Source organism: Castor canadensis, chromosome 9 (assembly GCF_047511655.1).
Source record: "Castor canadensis chromosome 9, mCasCan1.hap1v2, whole genome shotgun sequence".
Lineage (NCBI taxonomy): Eukaryota > Metazoa > Chordata > Mammalia > Rodentia > Castoridae > Castor > Castor canadensis.
The window spans coordinates 87,678,946-87,697,140 of NC_133394.1; the positions used below are offsets into that span (position 1 = coordinate 87,678,946).

At 34.8% G+C, this 18,195-nt stretch overlaps 1 protein-coding gene across 2 annotated transcripts in view; it reads left to right on the forward strand.

The window, feature by feature from the left end:
- Positions 1 to 18,195, forward strand: part of Prkg2 (protein kinase cGMP-dependent 2) — a 97,286-nt gene that overhangs the window by 56,589 nt on the left and 22,502 nt on the right. For both annotated transcript variants that reach the window (XM_020187948.2, XM_020187949.2), the window contains exons 12-14: positions 795 to 931; positions 2,951 to 3,040; positions 5,032 to 5,173. In XM_020187948.2, the coding sequence (XP_020043537.1) occupies positions 795 to 931; positions 2,951 to 3,040; positions 5,032 to 5,173 (369 nt within the window). The remainder of the gene's footprint in view (positions 1 to 794; positions 932 to 2,950; positions 3,041 to 5,031; positions 5,174 to 18,195) is intronic.

The following is an 18,195-nucleotide window of genomic DNA, read 5'->3' on the forward strand; positions in this document are numbered from 1 at the left end:
AAAGAAAAAAAAAACCATTGAGTTGAGATCTCTTCTCCTAGATCATAATTATTAAAGCACACATTCCACCATTGATTTAAAAGTCATAGGTAGTACTAATTGTAAATGTGAGCAAATATGGAGTATAGCCATTTCTGCAGTTTAGTTACTTTTTCAGTACAGTCTGTTTAGGTAGTTTAAAGACTATCAGAAAAAAAACTTGTTTTGCAATCTTAGTTTCCTTTTAAGGGGAAATTCTGATTTTGCATCCACAGCAGACTCTCAAATAGAAATTTCTTCCCTGATGGAAGTGCCCTACTATTTGGGGATGTGACTGTTGAGCTTTGGAAATGTGGCTAATGCAACTGAGGGACTGAATTTCTAATTTTAACTAACTTCATGTGATCAGTAGCTACCCTACTGAATAATACAGATATAGAACTTGATTTAGCACTTTCTGCTTTGAAAATTAGAGATGAATATTAATAGATAAGAATTCTTGGCAATTCTTGGCAATGTTTTTCATGTTACACAATAAAAACTGAATAGATTTCTAAGGATTAAATCTTCTAATCAGAATTGTTTTCTTGTCTCTATACAAAAATTTTAGAACCAGATATAGGAAGTACTTTGGAAGTTATGATGAAAGGGAAGTATATACACTTAAATGGAACTCAGTTCTAGAGGAATAAGTGGTTAAAAGCTTACATGTTATTTAAATGTGAGACAATTTTAATTTTCTAACATGCTTTGTATAGACATTGCAAATTTTTCCTAGTAAGTTAATTTTGAAGGTGTTTCTATTTCTTGCATAGGTTAAAGTGAAAAATGAGAATGTTGCTTTTGCTATGAAGTGTATAAGGAAGAAGCACATAGTTGATACTAAGCAGCAGGAGCATATCTACTCAGAAAAAAGAATCCTGGAAGAGCTGTGTTCTCCATTCATTGTGAAGTAAGTTAAGGCATAACCTCCCAGACTGAGGAGTTTTAGGCTTATCATTGGAATGTTTCTGTTGTAAGAGTACAGAAAGAAGGGGAAGCAGAGGCTCTATTCTGGATTCTGCAATGAGATCTGGAGTCAGTTTCCAGTTGTTTTTAGTCTCGATTAAACCTCACAAAAGTGTGTGTGTGTATGTGTGTGTGTGTGTGTGTGTGTGTGTGTGTGTGTGTGTGTGTGTGTTTGTACATATATGTGGAAATAAAATAATTGCAGAATAACTTGAAGTGAGCATATGCTGAATTTCTGCAGAAAGTGGTGTTTGGGCACAAAGATGGTCCTATCAATGCATAGTACAAAGCAACCATCTCTGAATAGCTCCTTTTCCCCACAGCTATCATTAGAGTTCAGAGGAAAGATAGAAATTATTCTAGGCCATTAGCTCTCTTTTGAATTCATGGGTTAGTGGTGTAAGTCAGTTTATATTTCTCATTTATCTCTTAGTGCCTCCAAGTATAGTTCTGGTGATTTTAGGTGAGATACAATATACCTATAATGAAGAGAATTTATACTGTTTGATCAGCAAATGCCTTAAGAGAATCTTCCTATCTATCCATATTCCCAGATCCATATATTTTTCAGGATTATAAAAGAAATCTGAACTCAGGGAATGCTGACAATAGCCATCCAATTACCATTATGTTAATTATGTTATCAGAATGTCATTAGGGAGCTATGATGAGAAAATTAAGGACATGGATTAGGTTGTATTCATTTTTGCACTTCTTGCTTTTTGCAAAGTACCTGGCACATAGTAAGGCAATAATAATATTAATAACATATAAAACTTGTATTTTATTTATTAATGACAAAATGTATTATATTAAAAGATTAACACACACCAGGCACTAACCTAAGAAATACAAATATAAAGAGAAGGGATGGATAGAATGATCACATTTACCTCCCTGGCCTATTATGAGGATCAAAGGAATATATATTCTTCAATAAATATGTATCAATAATATATGAATAATGCATATAATATATAATCAAATGAAGGTGTATGTTCAGTGAGATACTAGAGGTTGCATAACTAAGCATCTAATCTAGATTTAAGCATAGGCTGCAGAGTTCCGAACTACTGTTTGAGCCACTTTACTGGAGCATCTTTGATCTATACATGATCTGGGTGTGGTGCTAGGAGAAAAGGGGTCTCTTGAGCAATAGGACCCAGAGACTTCTTTCACAACGTTGAATACAGTGCTCTTCCCAGGCCCCACTTCAGCACTGAAGCTCTCATTCCCCAACTTCTGGGACTATTTGTTGAGGGTGATAGCTCAGTCCCTCTCTGGTGGTGTTCTTAGTTAAGGACAACTACTTTGTCCATTCTCCTCTCTTTCCAGGGACATCCAATGGCAGCTCCTTGAAGGAGAGGCTTCTGTTGAAACTAGATCATAGCCCAACCCTTCCTGCCCATAGTGCTTTCCCCCACCCCACCTCACTGGTGCCATTCTCAAGCTCATTCCCCCACTAGATTTGCTTCTTATAAATCTCTGACTTAGGAATGTTTGCAGGGAATCCAACACCAGATAATTACTTAGGGGACATAAGACATGAAAACAAATGACTGTTATGCAATGCAGATCTTAAAAGTGATATATGGATAAGCCTGTGACTTTTGAAGGAAAGATGATGCCATATTTGGTAGGTGGAATAATGAGCTGCTTTATGAAGAAGATAGCTTTGGAGGTTGGACTTGAAGAATGCATAAAACTTATTTAGTGAAACTGAGATTAAGAGTTCAGTCTCTGGGCAGAGGGAAGGCAGTCTAAGTACAGAGATTTGCGTGAACACAAGAAAGGGTGTAGGAATGATCAAAGAGGATTTGTTGAGAAGCCAGGACAGCTGTAGGATATCTGTAGGGGAATAAAGGTTATTGTTCAAAATGTTTTGATGATAGTGTTAAGCAACTTTAAAGAGTTTTTTGAAATTCCATCCCTAATAATAACTATATTTTACTTGTCTTCACAGATTATATCGTACTTTCAAGGACAGTAAATATGTATACATGCTTCTGGAGGCCTGCTTAGGTGGGGAGCTGTGGAGTATATTAAGAGACAGGTAATGAAAAAGAGTTAAAATAGTTTTGTCTACTCAAATCTGGTCTATAGTCTATTTTTACTTATGGTCTTAAAAAGATCCTGAAGGACATTATTAAGAAAGGAATATAAGAAAAAAATTTAATAAAGTAGTACTGTGATATCTTACTAGCTAACATTATAAAAGAATCATATTCATGATGTAAAGTAGTCATTGTCATCTCTATTTTAGGGATTAAAGAATCGCACGCTTAGAAAGGGTGTGAACCATCCAAGGCCACATGGCTTGTATGAGGCAGACTCAGAAATAAACTTAGTTTCTGCTTGCAAATATTAAAAAGAGAATGGTGGGGAGTTGTTAAGCCTTTGCTAAAAAGTAGAATAAGATGTCTATAAAGGTTCAGTTTTACCAAGGGAGTGATTTGCATGCAATAAAAACCACAGATAGGTATAGTACCACCTTACGTAGCTGACTCCATAGTAGACAGTTTGGGTGTGTTTTAGACAATGTAGATTTTTCTGTCCAAAAGATTTAAACACATGAACTTTTAAAAAACAAATCTAGAGTTTATTTGGAGAAAATGTGTGATTTTAAAGCATCTTATTAATATGAGAACTAAATAGTAACAAAGACATTGGTAATTTGTAATTATATGTAAATGAGAGCTGTAGATAGTAAGCTCAGAATATGGGAGAGAAAAAACATGATCAAGGAAAGATTTGAACTAAACACTAAAGATGACAAATTTTTGGAAAAGGAGACAGGCAGGGAAAGACAAAGTAGGAAAGTTGGCACAGCATCAGTTCTCTGTGGATGATGAACAGAAGAAAATAAGTAGAGATGAGAGCAGAAGAGAAGAGGTGAAGGTGTGTTGGCATCATATCATGGGTATTAATGCCAGGCAAATATCTAGACAGTCTTACCTGGGCCAGTGTTTTTCAATCCCAGCAGAGTGTTATGATCACAGGAGAGCTTTTACAAAGTAAAAACGCTGGGTCCTAATGCCAGAGTTCATGAGTCATTTCATCTGGGATGAGATCTGGTGAATCTCTTTTAAAAAATGCTTCTCAGAGCACTCATGGCTGAGAGTCATTGGCCTAGTCAAGAAAAGAGCATTATGCATCTGAGAAGATGAATGTTGTGTGAGGAACATATTATTGGATGGGATTGAAAGAAATAACCTGGAAGGATGAGCAGACTTGAATGATATTTGCAAAAGCCCTAGTTCGTTACATGTTTGCTTTAATAGGCAAATCTAATTAGAAAATCTAAATCTATTTAGAAAAGGGAGTTCCTTTTATCTGTTAGGCACTGTGTGCCATGTTTAACAAGCAGCAAATCCATTTTACAGATGTGGATCTTGAGGCTTAGAATTGTTAAATAATTGCCCAAGAATATGGTGATAGAAGCTGAATCAATCTTAGTTCCTCTTACTCTAGTCACACTCATCTGTTATACCATGAGCCAAATCACCACTATATTTAAAAAATTCAGTTGCCTGTGTTGATACAGAACAGCTCTAGTAAAAGGTCAAGGGACATCAAACAGGAAAGAGTATAGCCCCCTTTCTTCCTGGGAACTGTTACATGCTACACAAACAGAAAATGAAAATGATCCCTTGAGCTATTTTTTAATCAAGCAACAAATTATAGAAGTCTGATTCATCTTTCCAATGAAATAGTTGTATTTTCTCCAGAATATACCACAGATACCCTAAAAAGTCTTTTTTCTTGTTTTCTATTTTATGTGTTCATATGTAATTATCAGAAACAATTAATTAAATATAGACATTTTAATTTTAATGAAATGGTTTTAGTTTGCATCAAGTGTCCTCCTCAATTCCTTTAGAATCAGCAAATAGCCTGATTCATTAGCAGTATAAAACATATTTTAGTGTTGATGCTCTGAAAAGCATTTACATCACATACATTTTCCAATATTATAACTGACACGGAGGACAGCACCAAAGACATGTATCTAGACAATTAAGAAGGAAAATGATTCCATTGCAGAGGCAGCTTTGATGAACCCACCTCCAAATTCTGTGTGGCTTGTGTGACGGAAGCATTTGATTACCTGCATCGACTAGGTATTATCTACAGAGACCTGAAGCCAGAAAACTTAATTCTAGATGCAGAGGGTTACCTTAAATTGGTAAGCTAAGTTCTCTTACTTACAGTATCATATGAGATATTTCCAGAACAAAGTTGGGTTATAGTTGCATTTTTTTTTTTAATTTTGGTTCAGTGGTTGTTTTCACTCGGGGGATACAGCCTTTGAAATTAGAACACTTAATACTGGGAACAATATTATGAATATATTCTTTTGTGCCTACAAATTTATTATCTTAGCCATATTTGTTGCTCCTGCTGAAGATTCATATAATAGGATGCCTTCAAAATTGCATTTTGTTAGAATTTTTGTTTAATAATTTTAACTAGGTTTTAATTGATTTATGCTACAGATAGGTACTGGCTATATGGAATAAAGAAAGAAGTTGATGGAACTCCTCTCCCAAGACAACCACTGTCCATAGAAGGAGAGAAGATAAACACATAACCATTTTTGGTTTTGAAATCTTTCTAAGTGATTCTAAGGGGCAATGAGAGTTTTGAATCACATTAGACCGTAGGTTCCATGAGGACAGAGACTTTCCTCATCATAAGGACAGATATGTCCTTATGATTCATTAAATCCCGATAGGAACTCCCTTGCATTCAGACTAAAAATTAAAGGCTCCCAGTTGCATGAACGGCTTTCAGTGAAAAACTATAATAGAACTGGAGGGTCATAACTGAGGAGAAATCAAGATACTTTGTGGACCTCAGGAGGGCAGCCCACAAGATGGAGAACAAAGGCTGAGATTTTCTGGGTGCATTTTGATAGTACCTCAAAGGCGTTAAACCATCTCTGAACTTAAAATTAACGAAGATATTCTAAGTTATTCACCTCAAACACTTTATATAAGGAAGCAATAATATTTTTTACTGAGTAGTTAAAGACACTATGCTAAAACTTTTATAATTAATCTATTTAATAGTTTCTTTGATGGGTTTATCATCTAGATGGTGTAATTATGACAGTTAGTCTTGATAATTTAATTTGCTATTTGATAATTGTTAAGAGATCTTTTCTCATGGAGTAAAAGAAAAGCTCTTTCATGTGAAATCTGGCTAATGTCCAAGAAACATTTTGATCTATTCAAGCTTTATTTTATACATGAAAGACAGCTTTGAGAACTAGTGAGGTGCTAACACAAAGACTCAATCATTCCTCTTATTCACAATTTCTTCATTGGCTATGCCTTCTACAGCTCTTCAGGGAAACCCCTGGAATATTCTAAAGGAAATCCATCATGGAGAATGAAGGCTATCCATAAGATGCATCTGTTACGTATCATAGCTGTTTTTTTAAATCAGATAACATGTTCAGTGTTTGTAGACTCAGAGTTCAATGGTACTCCTGTTAGCCACTGTTATCTTTCCTGCTAATTCATTTGCCAGCCTCCTAAATGAAGAGTAAGAACAAGAGCCTATAGAGATTAAAAAGTAAATGTTGACTATTTCCGTTTTTAGCTATGCAAATAAACTAGATATTCTGAAATCCTCCAGTATAAAATATCTGAAAATACTAGATGACACATGAAAAGCAGTATTGCAAATGCATGGCTGAGTTTATAGGAAAACATGGGAGTTAATCTTTGGGGCTGGGAACCAAGTTTGAGCAGTAGTAGATGGTGAAGGTCAAACCTGAAGCTGTCATCCTGGGTCTGCCAGAAATCCTAGGTGGTCTAGAGGCTTTGTTTCAGTAGCTGTGCTCTCTGGCAATGGGAGACCATGCTTTGGACCTTGGCAGTGTGGGAAAGTTGAATCAGAGAACATTGTATAAAGCCAGGAATCACACAAATTAAACTCTCAGGGAAAAAGAAAATAAGAAACAAATATTAAATTTAGAAAAACAGAATACATGTAAGGAAACATGCTTTTCTCATTATTGGCTCTTGATAGAGGAACAAAAAATTCTCCTTTAAGAGTTCTTGGCCACAGGCTAGTCTTAATGGAGGTTGGGTGCCCAGTCTTCAAAGATAGAAAAATCTAAGCAAGAATTTAAATGAAAATATATCCATGTTGGTAGCATGTCCAAGTTCCTAAGAATCACTGTATACTCTCTGGAAGAGAACTCCTGAAAATAAAGTTCCAGGGAATATGAGTTCACATTAAAAAAAAAATAAGATAAACATATGAGAAAAGAACTACCGTGAGTACTTAGTTGCCAGAAACAAAAGGAGCAAAAACAGACACATAAGTGCCTCATATATTAATAAAATGAGATGCAGAATATAAAATAAATACATTTAATGCACTTTAAAAATAAGAGATGGATAAAAATGGGCAATGAATAGAGGCTGTCAAAAACGATCTAACAGGGCTGGTAGAGTGGCTCAGGTGGCAGAGTGCCTGCCAACAAGTGGGGGGCCCTGAGTTCAAACCCCAGTACCGCCAAAAAAAAAAAAAACCAAAAAAAATAATCTAACAAATTTGAATAAGGAAAGACAAATAACTCAGTCTAGTACATAGAGTCCAGAAATGAGCTTGCATAGTCAGGAAAACAGAAACAGCATTGCTGAAACAAATGGATAGCCATATGTAAAAACTGAGCCTGATTTCCTCCTTATACTATATACAAAAAGTAATTTGAAATGAATCAGAGACCTAGAAATCATTTAGAAGTAAACATAAATGTAATAGTTTCACAAATTGGCATAGGCAGCAATTTCCTAGAACACAAATAGTATTAATCTCAAAAGGAAAAAAAATAAATTGGACTTCATCAAAATTTTAAAATTCTGACCATCAGAATATACTGCTAAGGAAATGAGTAGTCATGCCATAAACTGAGAGAAAATATTTGCAATATATTTACATGATAAAGGGCTTGTGTCCTTAATATATAAAGAACTCCTACAAGTTATTAATAAGAAGATAAGCAACTAACTATATTTTTTAAAGATATGGTCAAAACCTTGAAAAAACACTTTACAAGAGGAGAGATATCAATAGTCACATAGCCGTATCACTAGTACTCAAAGAAATACAAATTATAATCACAAAGAAGTATCATTTCACACCCACTAGAATTACTATAATTAAAAATGAATGACAATACTAAGTGTTGGTAAGGATGTTCCTATACATTTCTGGTGGGAAAAGAAAATTATAAACCATGTTGAAGAGCAGCTGACTTCTCACATACCTATTTTATGACATGAAACCCCACTCCTTGATATTTATCTTTAAAAATATCAGGCATGAGTGTTCATAACAACTTTGTTCCTAATATTCCCCCAAAGAAAAACATCCCAAGTATCCATCACCAATTGTATTAACATACCCAGTACACTCCGCTCAGTGAATTAGTATAGGCAATGACCTGAATGGATTTTGAAAACTATTGCGAACAAAAGAAGCCATACACAAAAGAGTACCTTCTGCATGATTACATTGATCAAAGTTCTAGAATTGGTGGTAGAAATCAATATAATGTCTGTCTTGGCAGGAACATTTACCTAGAAAGCAGCATAACAAAATTTTCTGAGATAATGAGAGTGCTTATATCTTCACCATATGGTGCTTGTGGTCATATGAATATAATATGCCAAATATCTGTGCATCTTCTTACCTGTACATTAGATGCAATTTGAAAACTATGTAACGGGAAAGTTAAATAGTAGATGATTGATACAAATAGAAAAATCAGGGAGCTGAATGAAAATTTAAGAGATTCATATAGAACATATCATAGAGACATAAAGCAATGGTAAATAAAAAAGAGAAATGAAGAAACTTGAAGAATAGTGAGAAGTTCTTAAAAGGTTTAACTGGAATCTGAGACAAAAATAATACAAAGAATGAGGTAAAGCAATATTTGAAGAAATGACTAGGAATCTTCCAACAAATATGAAAGACACCAATCAGCAGGTAAAGAGCCCTAACAAATCCAAACAGGGACAGTTACTTGTTTGAGCTCCTATTTTTTCATAACAAGTCATTCCAAAACTTAATAACTTAAAACAACAATAACCTTTTATGATCTCATGCTCTGTGGGTTAGCAATTAGGAAATGGTTCAACTAGGTTATTAAAAGTGTCCCATGAAGTTTTAGTCAAAAGTTGGCTAGGGCTGCAGTCACCAGGAGGCTTGCAGATCCACAGAGTAGAGGACTCACTTACATGTGACTCACTTACATGGCTGGCAAGCTGGTGCTGACTGTTTCCTTGGAGGCCTTAATCTCCACAAGAGCCTCTTCCCAGGGCTGGTTGAATGTCTTTATGGCATGGCAGCTGGCTTCTTTCAGAGTGAGTCATCCAAATATCTGAGGAAAAGCTGTCTGCCTTTTAAGACCTATTCTCTAAAGCCACATGTCACTTCTGCTGTACTCTGTTGGTCAGACAGGGCCATCCCTGATATACTGTGGCAGGGGACACCTCTGAATACCAGAAGCAGATCACTGGGACTCTCTTAGATGTTGGCTCTTGTAGTAGGGAAAGCATAGAACAAAAACAAAGTATTAAAAAAGAAAGAACAGTTTATGCACACTGAAAGGAGTAAGAAGAAAAAATTAGGCTTTCGTTTGACAATCTGAACAGCAACAACAGAAGTCAGAATGCAGTAGAATAGTATTTTTAAAATTTTGAGAGAAAATAACAGTCAACTTTAATTATAAGCCCAGAGAAACCATGCTTCAAGAAGAGTAAAATGAAGGCAATTTTGAACAAAGATGAAAGGACTCCTACATACAAAGGATATGTTCATGGGAGGACAAAAATGATCCCATATAAATGGTCTGGAAAGCAAAAAGGAGTGGTGACCATAGAGAAAGTGTTAACACATAAATTCATTTCAAACCTATAGTATAAATTAATAATCACTATTGCAATATAAAGTATTAAAATGAGAAAATACTAAATAACTGAATACCAGCAGCATATAAACTGAGTGTAGGAGTAACTGAAATTAAAATAGGTGGGTGAAATGTCATTTTAAATGAAGGCAACAAAGAAGAAACAAGAAATCCAGCAACAAAAATTAAGAAAACACAGAGAAATCTAACATATATAAATGGACAAAGTGATTGTCAAATATATTTATAAAATAAAATCATCTAAAGCGAGAGCACACAAGGGAGGGGTGAGGATAGGTAAGACACCCAAAAAACTAGATAGCATTTGTTGCCCTTAATGCAGAGAAACTAAAGCAGATACCTTAAATGCAACTGAGGCCAATAGGAAAAGGGGACCAGGAACTAGAGAAAAGGTGAGATCAAAAAGAATTAACCTAGAAGGTAACACACACGCACAGGAAATTAATGTGAGTCAACTCCCTGTATAGCTATCCTTATCTCAACTAGCAAAAACCCTTGTTCCTTCCTATTATTGCTTATACTCTCTCTTCAACAAAATTACAGATAAGGGCGAAATAGTTTCTGCCTGGTAGCGAGGGAGCAGGGGGAGAGGGAGGGGTTGGGGAGTAAAGCAGGGGGCGGAGGAAAGGGGGGAGAAATGACCCAAACATTGTACGTACATATAAATAAAAGAAAAAAGATTAAAAGCCTCATTAAAAAATAATAAAATAAAATAAAATCATCTATATGATGTTTACAAGAGATAGACCTAAAATGTGAGGGTGCAGAAAGGTTGACATTAAGGATGGAAAAAGTCACGTCTGAGAAATATTAAAGTGCAGGTTTCATCATGTCACTCTCAGGGAAGGATTATTCCTAGAGGTAAGGAAGTTGCCTGTGATGATGAGAGGCCCTTTTCACCAAGATGATATAAAATTCCAGTCTTTTATTTACCTAATAAGATGCTTCAAAAATAAACAGCAGATTTTGACACAAGAAGAAAATATGAACAATTGCAGTCATTTTAATACACCTCTCTCAGAACTGATAGAACATTTAGACCACAAATCTCTAAAGCTTTAGACGATGTATAGCACAGTTAATATACTTGATCTAATAGTCTGTAGACTATTATTCCCAGCAGGTGAAGAATATTTATCAACACTGGGACATTAAGTAAATTTCAACAAATAGAAACAAATAGAAAAAATAGGAATTAGGGTGTTGGGTGGCAGCCCAGCAAAACTGCCTTGACTGAGGGGTCCTGAGGAGTGTCAGGGGTAAAGTGGTGGGTTTCTGGTACCAGCAGGTACAGTAGGATTGCCATCTGAGTGACAGACATTGTGGGCAATCCAGTCTTGGACATAAATGTCTTTAGGGATGAAAGACTCCTTATGAGTGACATTAGTCTCATTCTACAAATTCCGATAAGTAATATTTTCTCTATCTTTCATCAATTCCCTGCAATGTCTATAAGAGGTCAACTAATAAAATAAGGGAAAAATTGTTTTTCCATCAGAAAAAATTAAACAGGGAAATCCTAGACAAAAAAGTACTAAATAGGAAGTGTCTTGAGATAGTTGAGCCCTTTCATGATAATTACAGACAATGAGTTTGTGATGAGGAGTGACAATCGTTCTACTGTTCCTCTCCAAGTCATGAGTGAGATTGCCAGCCTGATGTTGCTAAGTGAATCCTATCTCCGCCCAAGCTGTCTTCATAAAGCAACACACTGGGTGCAGATTAAAGATTAAAGAACTAGGGGACCAGGCATACTCACATCATATCTCCTACCTGCCCATCCCATAATTTCTTACATCTTTCTCCACTTCCCAGACCAAGGATAGCTGATGGAGGAAGCAGTGGTTAAGAGACCCTTTTCTGGTTATGATGAACGAGTCAAGAACAATATTAGGACAATATTGAAGGACAATACTTGAAGCATTTAAAGAAAAACTCATCCTGTTCTCAGCTCAAGTAAAATTTATGTAGTTGCTAGTTTTCTTTTTTGGGAGGAAGTTTAGTTGTAATTCAGTAAGTCTCAGCTGTGTACAGTGGCTTATACCTGTAATATTAGCTACCTGGGTTGTGGAGATTGGGAAGATTGCAATTCTAGGTCAGTCCAGGTAAAAAGTTCACCAGATCCTCATCTCAATTAATAAAATCTGGGCATGGTGGAGCATGTTACTGTCATCCACCTGTGCAGAAAGTGTAAATCGGTGGATGGTAGTCCAGGCATAAACACCAGACACTATTGGAAAAATAACTAATGCAAAAATGACTGGGGCATGGCTTAACTGGTAGAGGGCCTGCCTAGCAAGTGAAGGCCCTGAGTTCAAATCCCAGTACTGCCTAAATCAATCAGTCAATCAATAAATCTCAGCTTTACACACAAACCTTTTATGTGACTGTGGAATTAACTTTTATAAGTAATATGCCTCAGCCAAAATTCAGAGCCTATCTAGATACTTTTGTACAGGGTATGGTAACAAGAGAGCTTAATTTTACTAAAATTGTGTATTACATGAGAAAATTTTTATAAAGCATCCTCGGTGTTTATATTATTGCTTATTTTATGCTCTGTCTGCTTCTTTCTACTGATAGCCTCATGCTAGCAACTACTCCACCGTGTTTAATTGCAGACATAGCATATTGCTTAGCATGTAATAACAAATGAAAATCCAATGAGGTAGCTCCCCCACCCTCAATATAGGAACGTATAGTTTTTAGTCACTGATCTCAGTGTATTTAAAGTAGAGACAACAAAAAGGAAGAAACCACTTACAAAAATCATGGCAGATCTCAGTGAAACTTTAAAGATACTGAAGAATAACTCCATAGTCAGTGAAAGAAAATGAATATTTTAAAACAGTTGTGCAATAGAGAATGTACTACACATCAACACATTTGGGTTGCAACTAAAGTGATAACTATAATAATATTTATAGCTTAAATATTTCAAGTTGGAAATAAGAAAGATTGAAAATTAAAGACCTAAACATCCAAGTTAAGAAGGTAAGAATAGAGGAAAAATAATAAAACCAAAGAAAGGAAAATAAAAAATAAAGAAAATAAATTAAGTATAAATCAAAAGGAAAGACAAAGCCAAAGTTGGTTATTTGAAAAGATTGTGATAAAATGAACAAATCTGTGAGAATACTGTTCCAAGAAAAAGAAAAGATACAGATAAATATTCTTGAATGAACATAATTACAGTTAAAGCAGAGATTTACATGGATTAGAAAATACTTGGGTACTTATATATGAATCTTAGATAACAGAAAAGATGCATAAAATACCTAACCAAACAAATCAAAGAAGTAGAAAAATATGAGCGACCTTATTCCATTGAAACATTAATAAGTTCATGATCTTTAATATTAATCTTATATAAATTATTTTCCAAAGACAGTGAAGGATAATTCTCATCTTATTTTATGAGGCTACTTAATGTAAACTTAATTCTCCAAAGTAATCTCCTAAGAAAGGCACATTAATATCCATTTTCTCTCATGAATCTAATGAATAAATCATAAGAAGAATGTTAGTAAACTTACTACTGCAATGAATGCAAATTCATAACAATACATTATAGCCAGGTTGGATGTATCTCAGTAAAGTAAACAGTAGCTTAACATTAAAAATTTTATCAAAAACCCTTTTGTTTTCTGGTTCTGCATTCAAGGAGCATAAAATTGCTACTTTCTCCTAACAAGTAAAAGCTAAGCAGACTGAAAAAAATCAAGAATTCTTCTTGGATATATAAGAGAAAGATGAGAACACAGGGCAAATTGACATCCCCAGGATTAGACAGGCAGACATAGGAGTGGAGACTCACAAGTGGAAACCTATATGGGAACCAGTACTGGGTGTGACTGGGGAATGGCTGAGACCCTAAGGGGACCTAGTCATGGACAGAATCTCACACTTTTGTGAGTTTCTCTTGCAGGAGCTCAACTAGGGTCTCACAGTAAATACTTTTTTTTTTAAATCCTCATTCTTCTATCAGGGAAAGGAAGAAAAGGAACCATTTTGAAATCTGTCAGAGAAGTCTGTTTTTAAGAAGATCTGCCCTCAGCGGATACTAGTTAGTCAGTGCCTACCCTGCAGGGGTACTATCAGTGCCTAATTGACCTGGAGAGGAGAAATATCCAATGGCAGCCCACTCTAGCCATCCTGCTTCACCTAGGAGGTAGAAGATAAAAGAGAAGTTCACAATCCAGAGGCTAGTCTCACTACAGGATTGAGACTAATCATAAGACCATTGAATTTTTCCCTTCCTCCTGTGCATTTCCATAACATTACCAAAGGCCTGTTTGCAACAATTCCTTTGTCTGTATATGTAATTTCTGACTATCAAGTAAAAATTACAAAGCAAAAAACAAATTGAAGAAACAGAGCAAGCATCAGAACCAGATATGGTAGGGATGTTGGGATTATCAGACCAGAGAATTTAAAGCAGCTGTGATTAATTTGCTGAGGGCCTAAGGGATAAGGTGGACAGCATACAGGAACAGATATGCAATGTAAGCAGAGAGATGTAAATCCTAAGAGGGGGAAAAGCAGAACGAAATATTAGAGATAGAAAATACTATAACAAATGGCCTTTGATGGACTTATTAGTAGGCTGAACACAACTGAGGAAAGAAGCTCAGATTTTGAAGACATACCAATAGAAACCTCCAAAACTGATAATAACAGAAAACTCAGAACTATGAAACAACTACAAAAGATTTAATGTAAGCATGATGGAATTGGACTAGAAGGAGAAAAAGAGCAAAAGGAATGGAAGTAACATTTGAAACAATAATGACTGAGAATTCCTCCAAATTGATGTTAGTTAACAAATCACAGATCCAGAAAGTTCAGAATGGTGGCAGTGATATATTCAAAGGATAGAACTGTGATTATTTTGTCATTATAACAGCAAACAGTAAGGTGTCATTTGAGTGTCTGCATGAAGACATTACAATGTCTGCTGTCAGACCACATGGAATTAAACTAGAAAGCAGTAGCAGAAAGATAACTGGAAAATCTCAAAACACATAGAGATTAAATAACACACTTATAAATAATACATGGATTTGTGAAGAAATTTAAAAATTCTTGAACTAAGTAAAAAATGAAAATACAACTTATCAAATGCAAAATGTAGCCAATGCAGTCCTTATGGAGAAGTCTAAAGCATTTAATGCATACAGTAGAAAAGGAGACAGCTCTAAAACCAATTATCTATGTTCTGACTTTAGAAAACTAGAAGAAAAAGAACAAATTAAAAAGCAACTAAGCAGGAAAGAATAAATAATCAACACATAAATCATTCAAATTGAAAATAGGAAATTAATAGAGAAAATCAGTGAAACCAAAACTTGATTCTTTGATCAAAAAATCATATAACCAGAATACAAAGAAAAAAGAGATAGGACATAAATTTCTAATATCAGAAATGAAAGAGGTAATATTACTACAAACTCCATGGATATTAAAAGGATGTTAAAGAAATAGTGTGAACAACTCCATGACTACAAATTTGATAGTCTAGAAGAAATTGATTAATTCCTTGAAAGATATATTCTGCCAAAAATCACACAAGAAGAAATAAAAAATCTGAACAGGCCTCCATGTACCAAAGAAGTTGAATAAACAATAATAACCTTCCAAAGCAGAAAGCAGCAGACTCATAGGTTCACTGGTGAACTCTAGCCAATGTTTAAGGAAGAAATTGTACCAACTCTCTACAGTATCTTTCAGAAGATAAAACAGAGAGAATATACCCTAATTGATTCTGTGAGACCAACTGTACCCTAATATCAAAAGCAGATAAAGGCATTAGAGAAAAGAAAACTGCATAGCAAGATCCTTTATGACCACAAATGCAAAAGTCTGCAACAAAGTATTCTCAAATTGAATCCAACAGTGTATAAAAAGAATTATGCACCAAAATCAGATAGACTTTATCCCAGTATGCAAGGCTGGTTCAACATTTGAAAATAAATTGGTATAACATCGCATCAACAGGCTAGAAAAGAAAAATCACAGATAACATCAATAAATGAAGAAAAAGTATTCGACAAACTTCAACACTCATTGATGATTAAAAAAATTCTCAGTAAACTAAGAAAAGAGAGGATCTTCTTGGGCTACAGCAATTACTGTTAAAACATGAAAATCCCCATTTGTTATATCCTCACCAAAACAATATTATACCAGTTGTTTTAATTATTGCTAATTTGATTGATGAAAATAGTATTTCATTGTGTTTTAAAGTTTGTATTCCCCTAATTCCTAATATTCCTGATCATCTTTTCTTATAGAGGTTCATTCTTACATTTTCTATTCTGTGGTATGAATGTTTATGTGATTTGTTTATTTCAGCTTATTAGTCTCTTTTGTCTTTTTCGTATCAGTCTGAGGCAATATAATATAGTGGTTATGTGTACAGGTCCAGGATCCAAACTGCCTGGGGTTTGAATCTGACTTTGCCTTTTACCAGGTCTTTAATTTTAAGTAGTTTACTTAGCCTATCTTTTACTGAAATTCTTTGTAAAATGGAAAAGTAAATATACATACATAAATATGTAAGTACATACATACATAAATACATGCATTTCGTAGGTTATTTTGAAAGGTAAATGAAATGACATAGTATTATACTTTAAAAAGTGATTGAGATATAGTACATCAATAAAATTTTGAAATATAAAAAAGAGAGGGACTTCTTCAATGTGATAAGGAATATCTACAAAAAACCTGCAGCTAACTTCAAACTTAATGAGAACGTAGAAGTTTTCCCATTAAGATCAAGAGCAAGCCAAGAATGTTCTCTTTCACCATTAATTTTCAACATTTTAGTGGAAGTCCTAGTTAGTTAATTTAACAGCAGAAGGAAATAAAAAGTATACAGTTTGGGAAAGAAGATATAAAACTTTTGATGTTCAAAGATGCCATGGTCATCTTTGTAGAAAATCTGAAAGGATAGACAAAAAATCTGGAACTAGTAAACAAATGTCTTGAAGTAATTGCTAACTAGTATAGGAACATAAGATTCCCATAAAAAAGTCAGTTGTTTGCCTGTATACCAGTAATGAACAAGTAGAATTTGAAATTCAGAACACTATGCCATTTACATTAGCACAAAGTAACAAAATACCTGCATGATGTATATGAGGAAAACCACAAAGCTCTGTTGAGAGAAATCAAACAAAAACTATAAATGGAGAGAGATTTCATGTTCACGACTAGGAAGACTCAATGTCCTCGCTATGTTAGTATTCCCAGCTTGGTTACAGACTCAGTGCAGTACCACCCAAAGTCTCAGTGAGTTATTTGGTAGATAGTGGCAATCTGATTCTAAAGCTTATGTGGAGAAGCGAAGACCCACAATAGCCAAGACAATCAACACTGAAGGAAAACAAAGTCAGAGAACTGACACTACCTGATGTTGACACACATTATAAAGCCATAGGTAGGAAAACAGTGCAGTATTCGTGAAGGAATAGACAGATTAGTGGAACAGAACAGATAGTCCAGATATAGGCCCTTATGAGTTGTCAACTGATCTTTGACAAAGATGCAAAGATAATATATAAGTAAAGACAGTCTTTTCAACAAGTGATGCTAGAGTAACTGCATATCCTCATGCAAAAAAAGATAATCTAGACACAGGTCTTCTACCTTATACAAAAATCAACTCAATGTGGGTCACAGACATAAATGTGAAATCCAAAACCTAACACTCCTAGAAAATAACACAGGAGACCACTTACCTCGATTGTGGCAGTGACTTTTAGATACAAATTGAAGCCTATGGTCTATGAGAGAAATAATTGATAAGCTATACTTCATTGAAATCAGAAATTTCTGCTCTGTGAAAGAAAATGTCAAGGGATGAAAAATATAAGGCACAGCTTAGGGGAAGCTTAAGCTTTAAAATACGTAAGTATTTTTAAAAGACTTATCTGATAAGGGACTGTTATCAAAATGCACAAAGAATACTGAAATTAAGAAAATGAACACCTTGATTAAATAATGGGCAGAAGACATGAGTGGACATCTCACTATAGAAGATCTATAGATGCCAACTAAGCATATTAAAAGATGCATGAAATCATAAATAATTGGAGGTTTAAAATTTAAAATGCCAAAACACCACTATACACCTTTTAGAGTCACTAAAATCTGAAACAATGACAACACCAAATGCTGGCAAGGATTGGGACATTAAGAACTCTCACTAATTGCTGGTGATAATGCAAATTGTGCAGCCACTTTGGGAG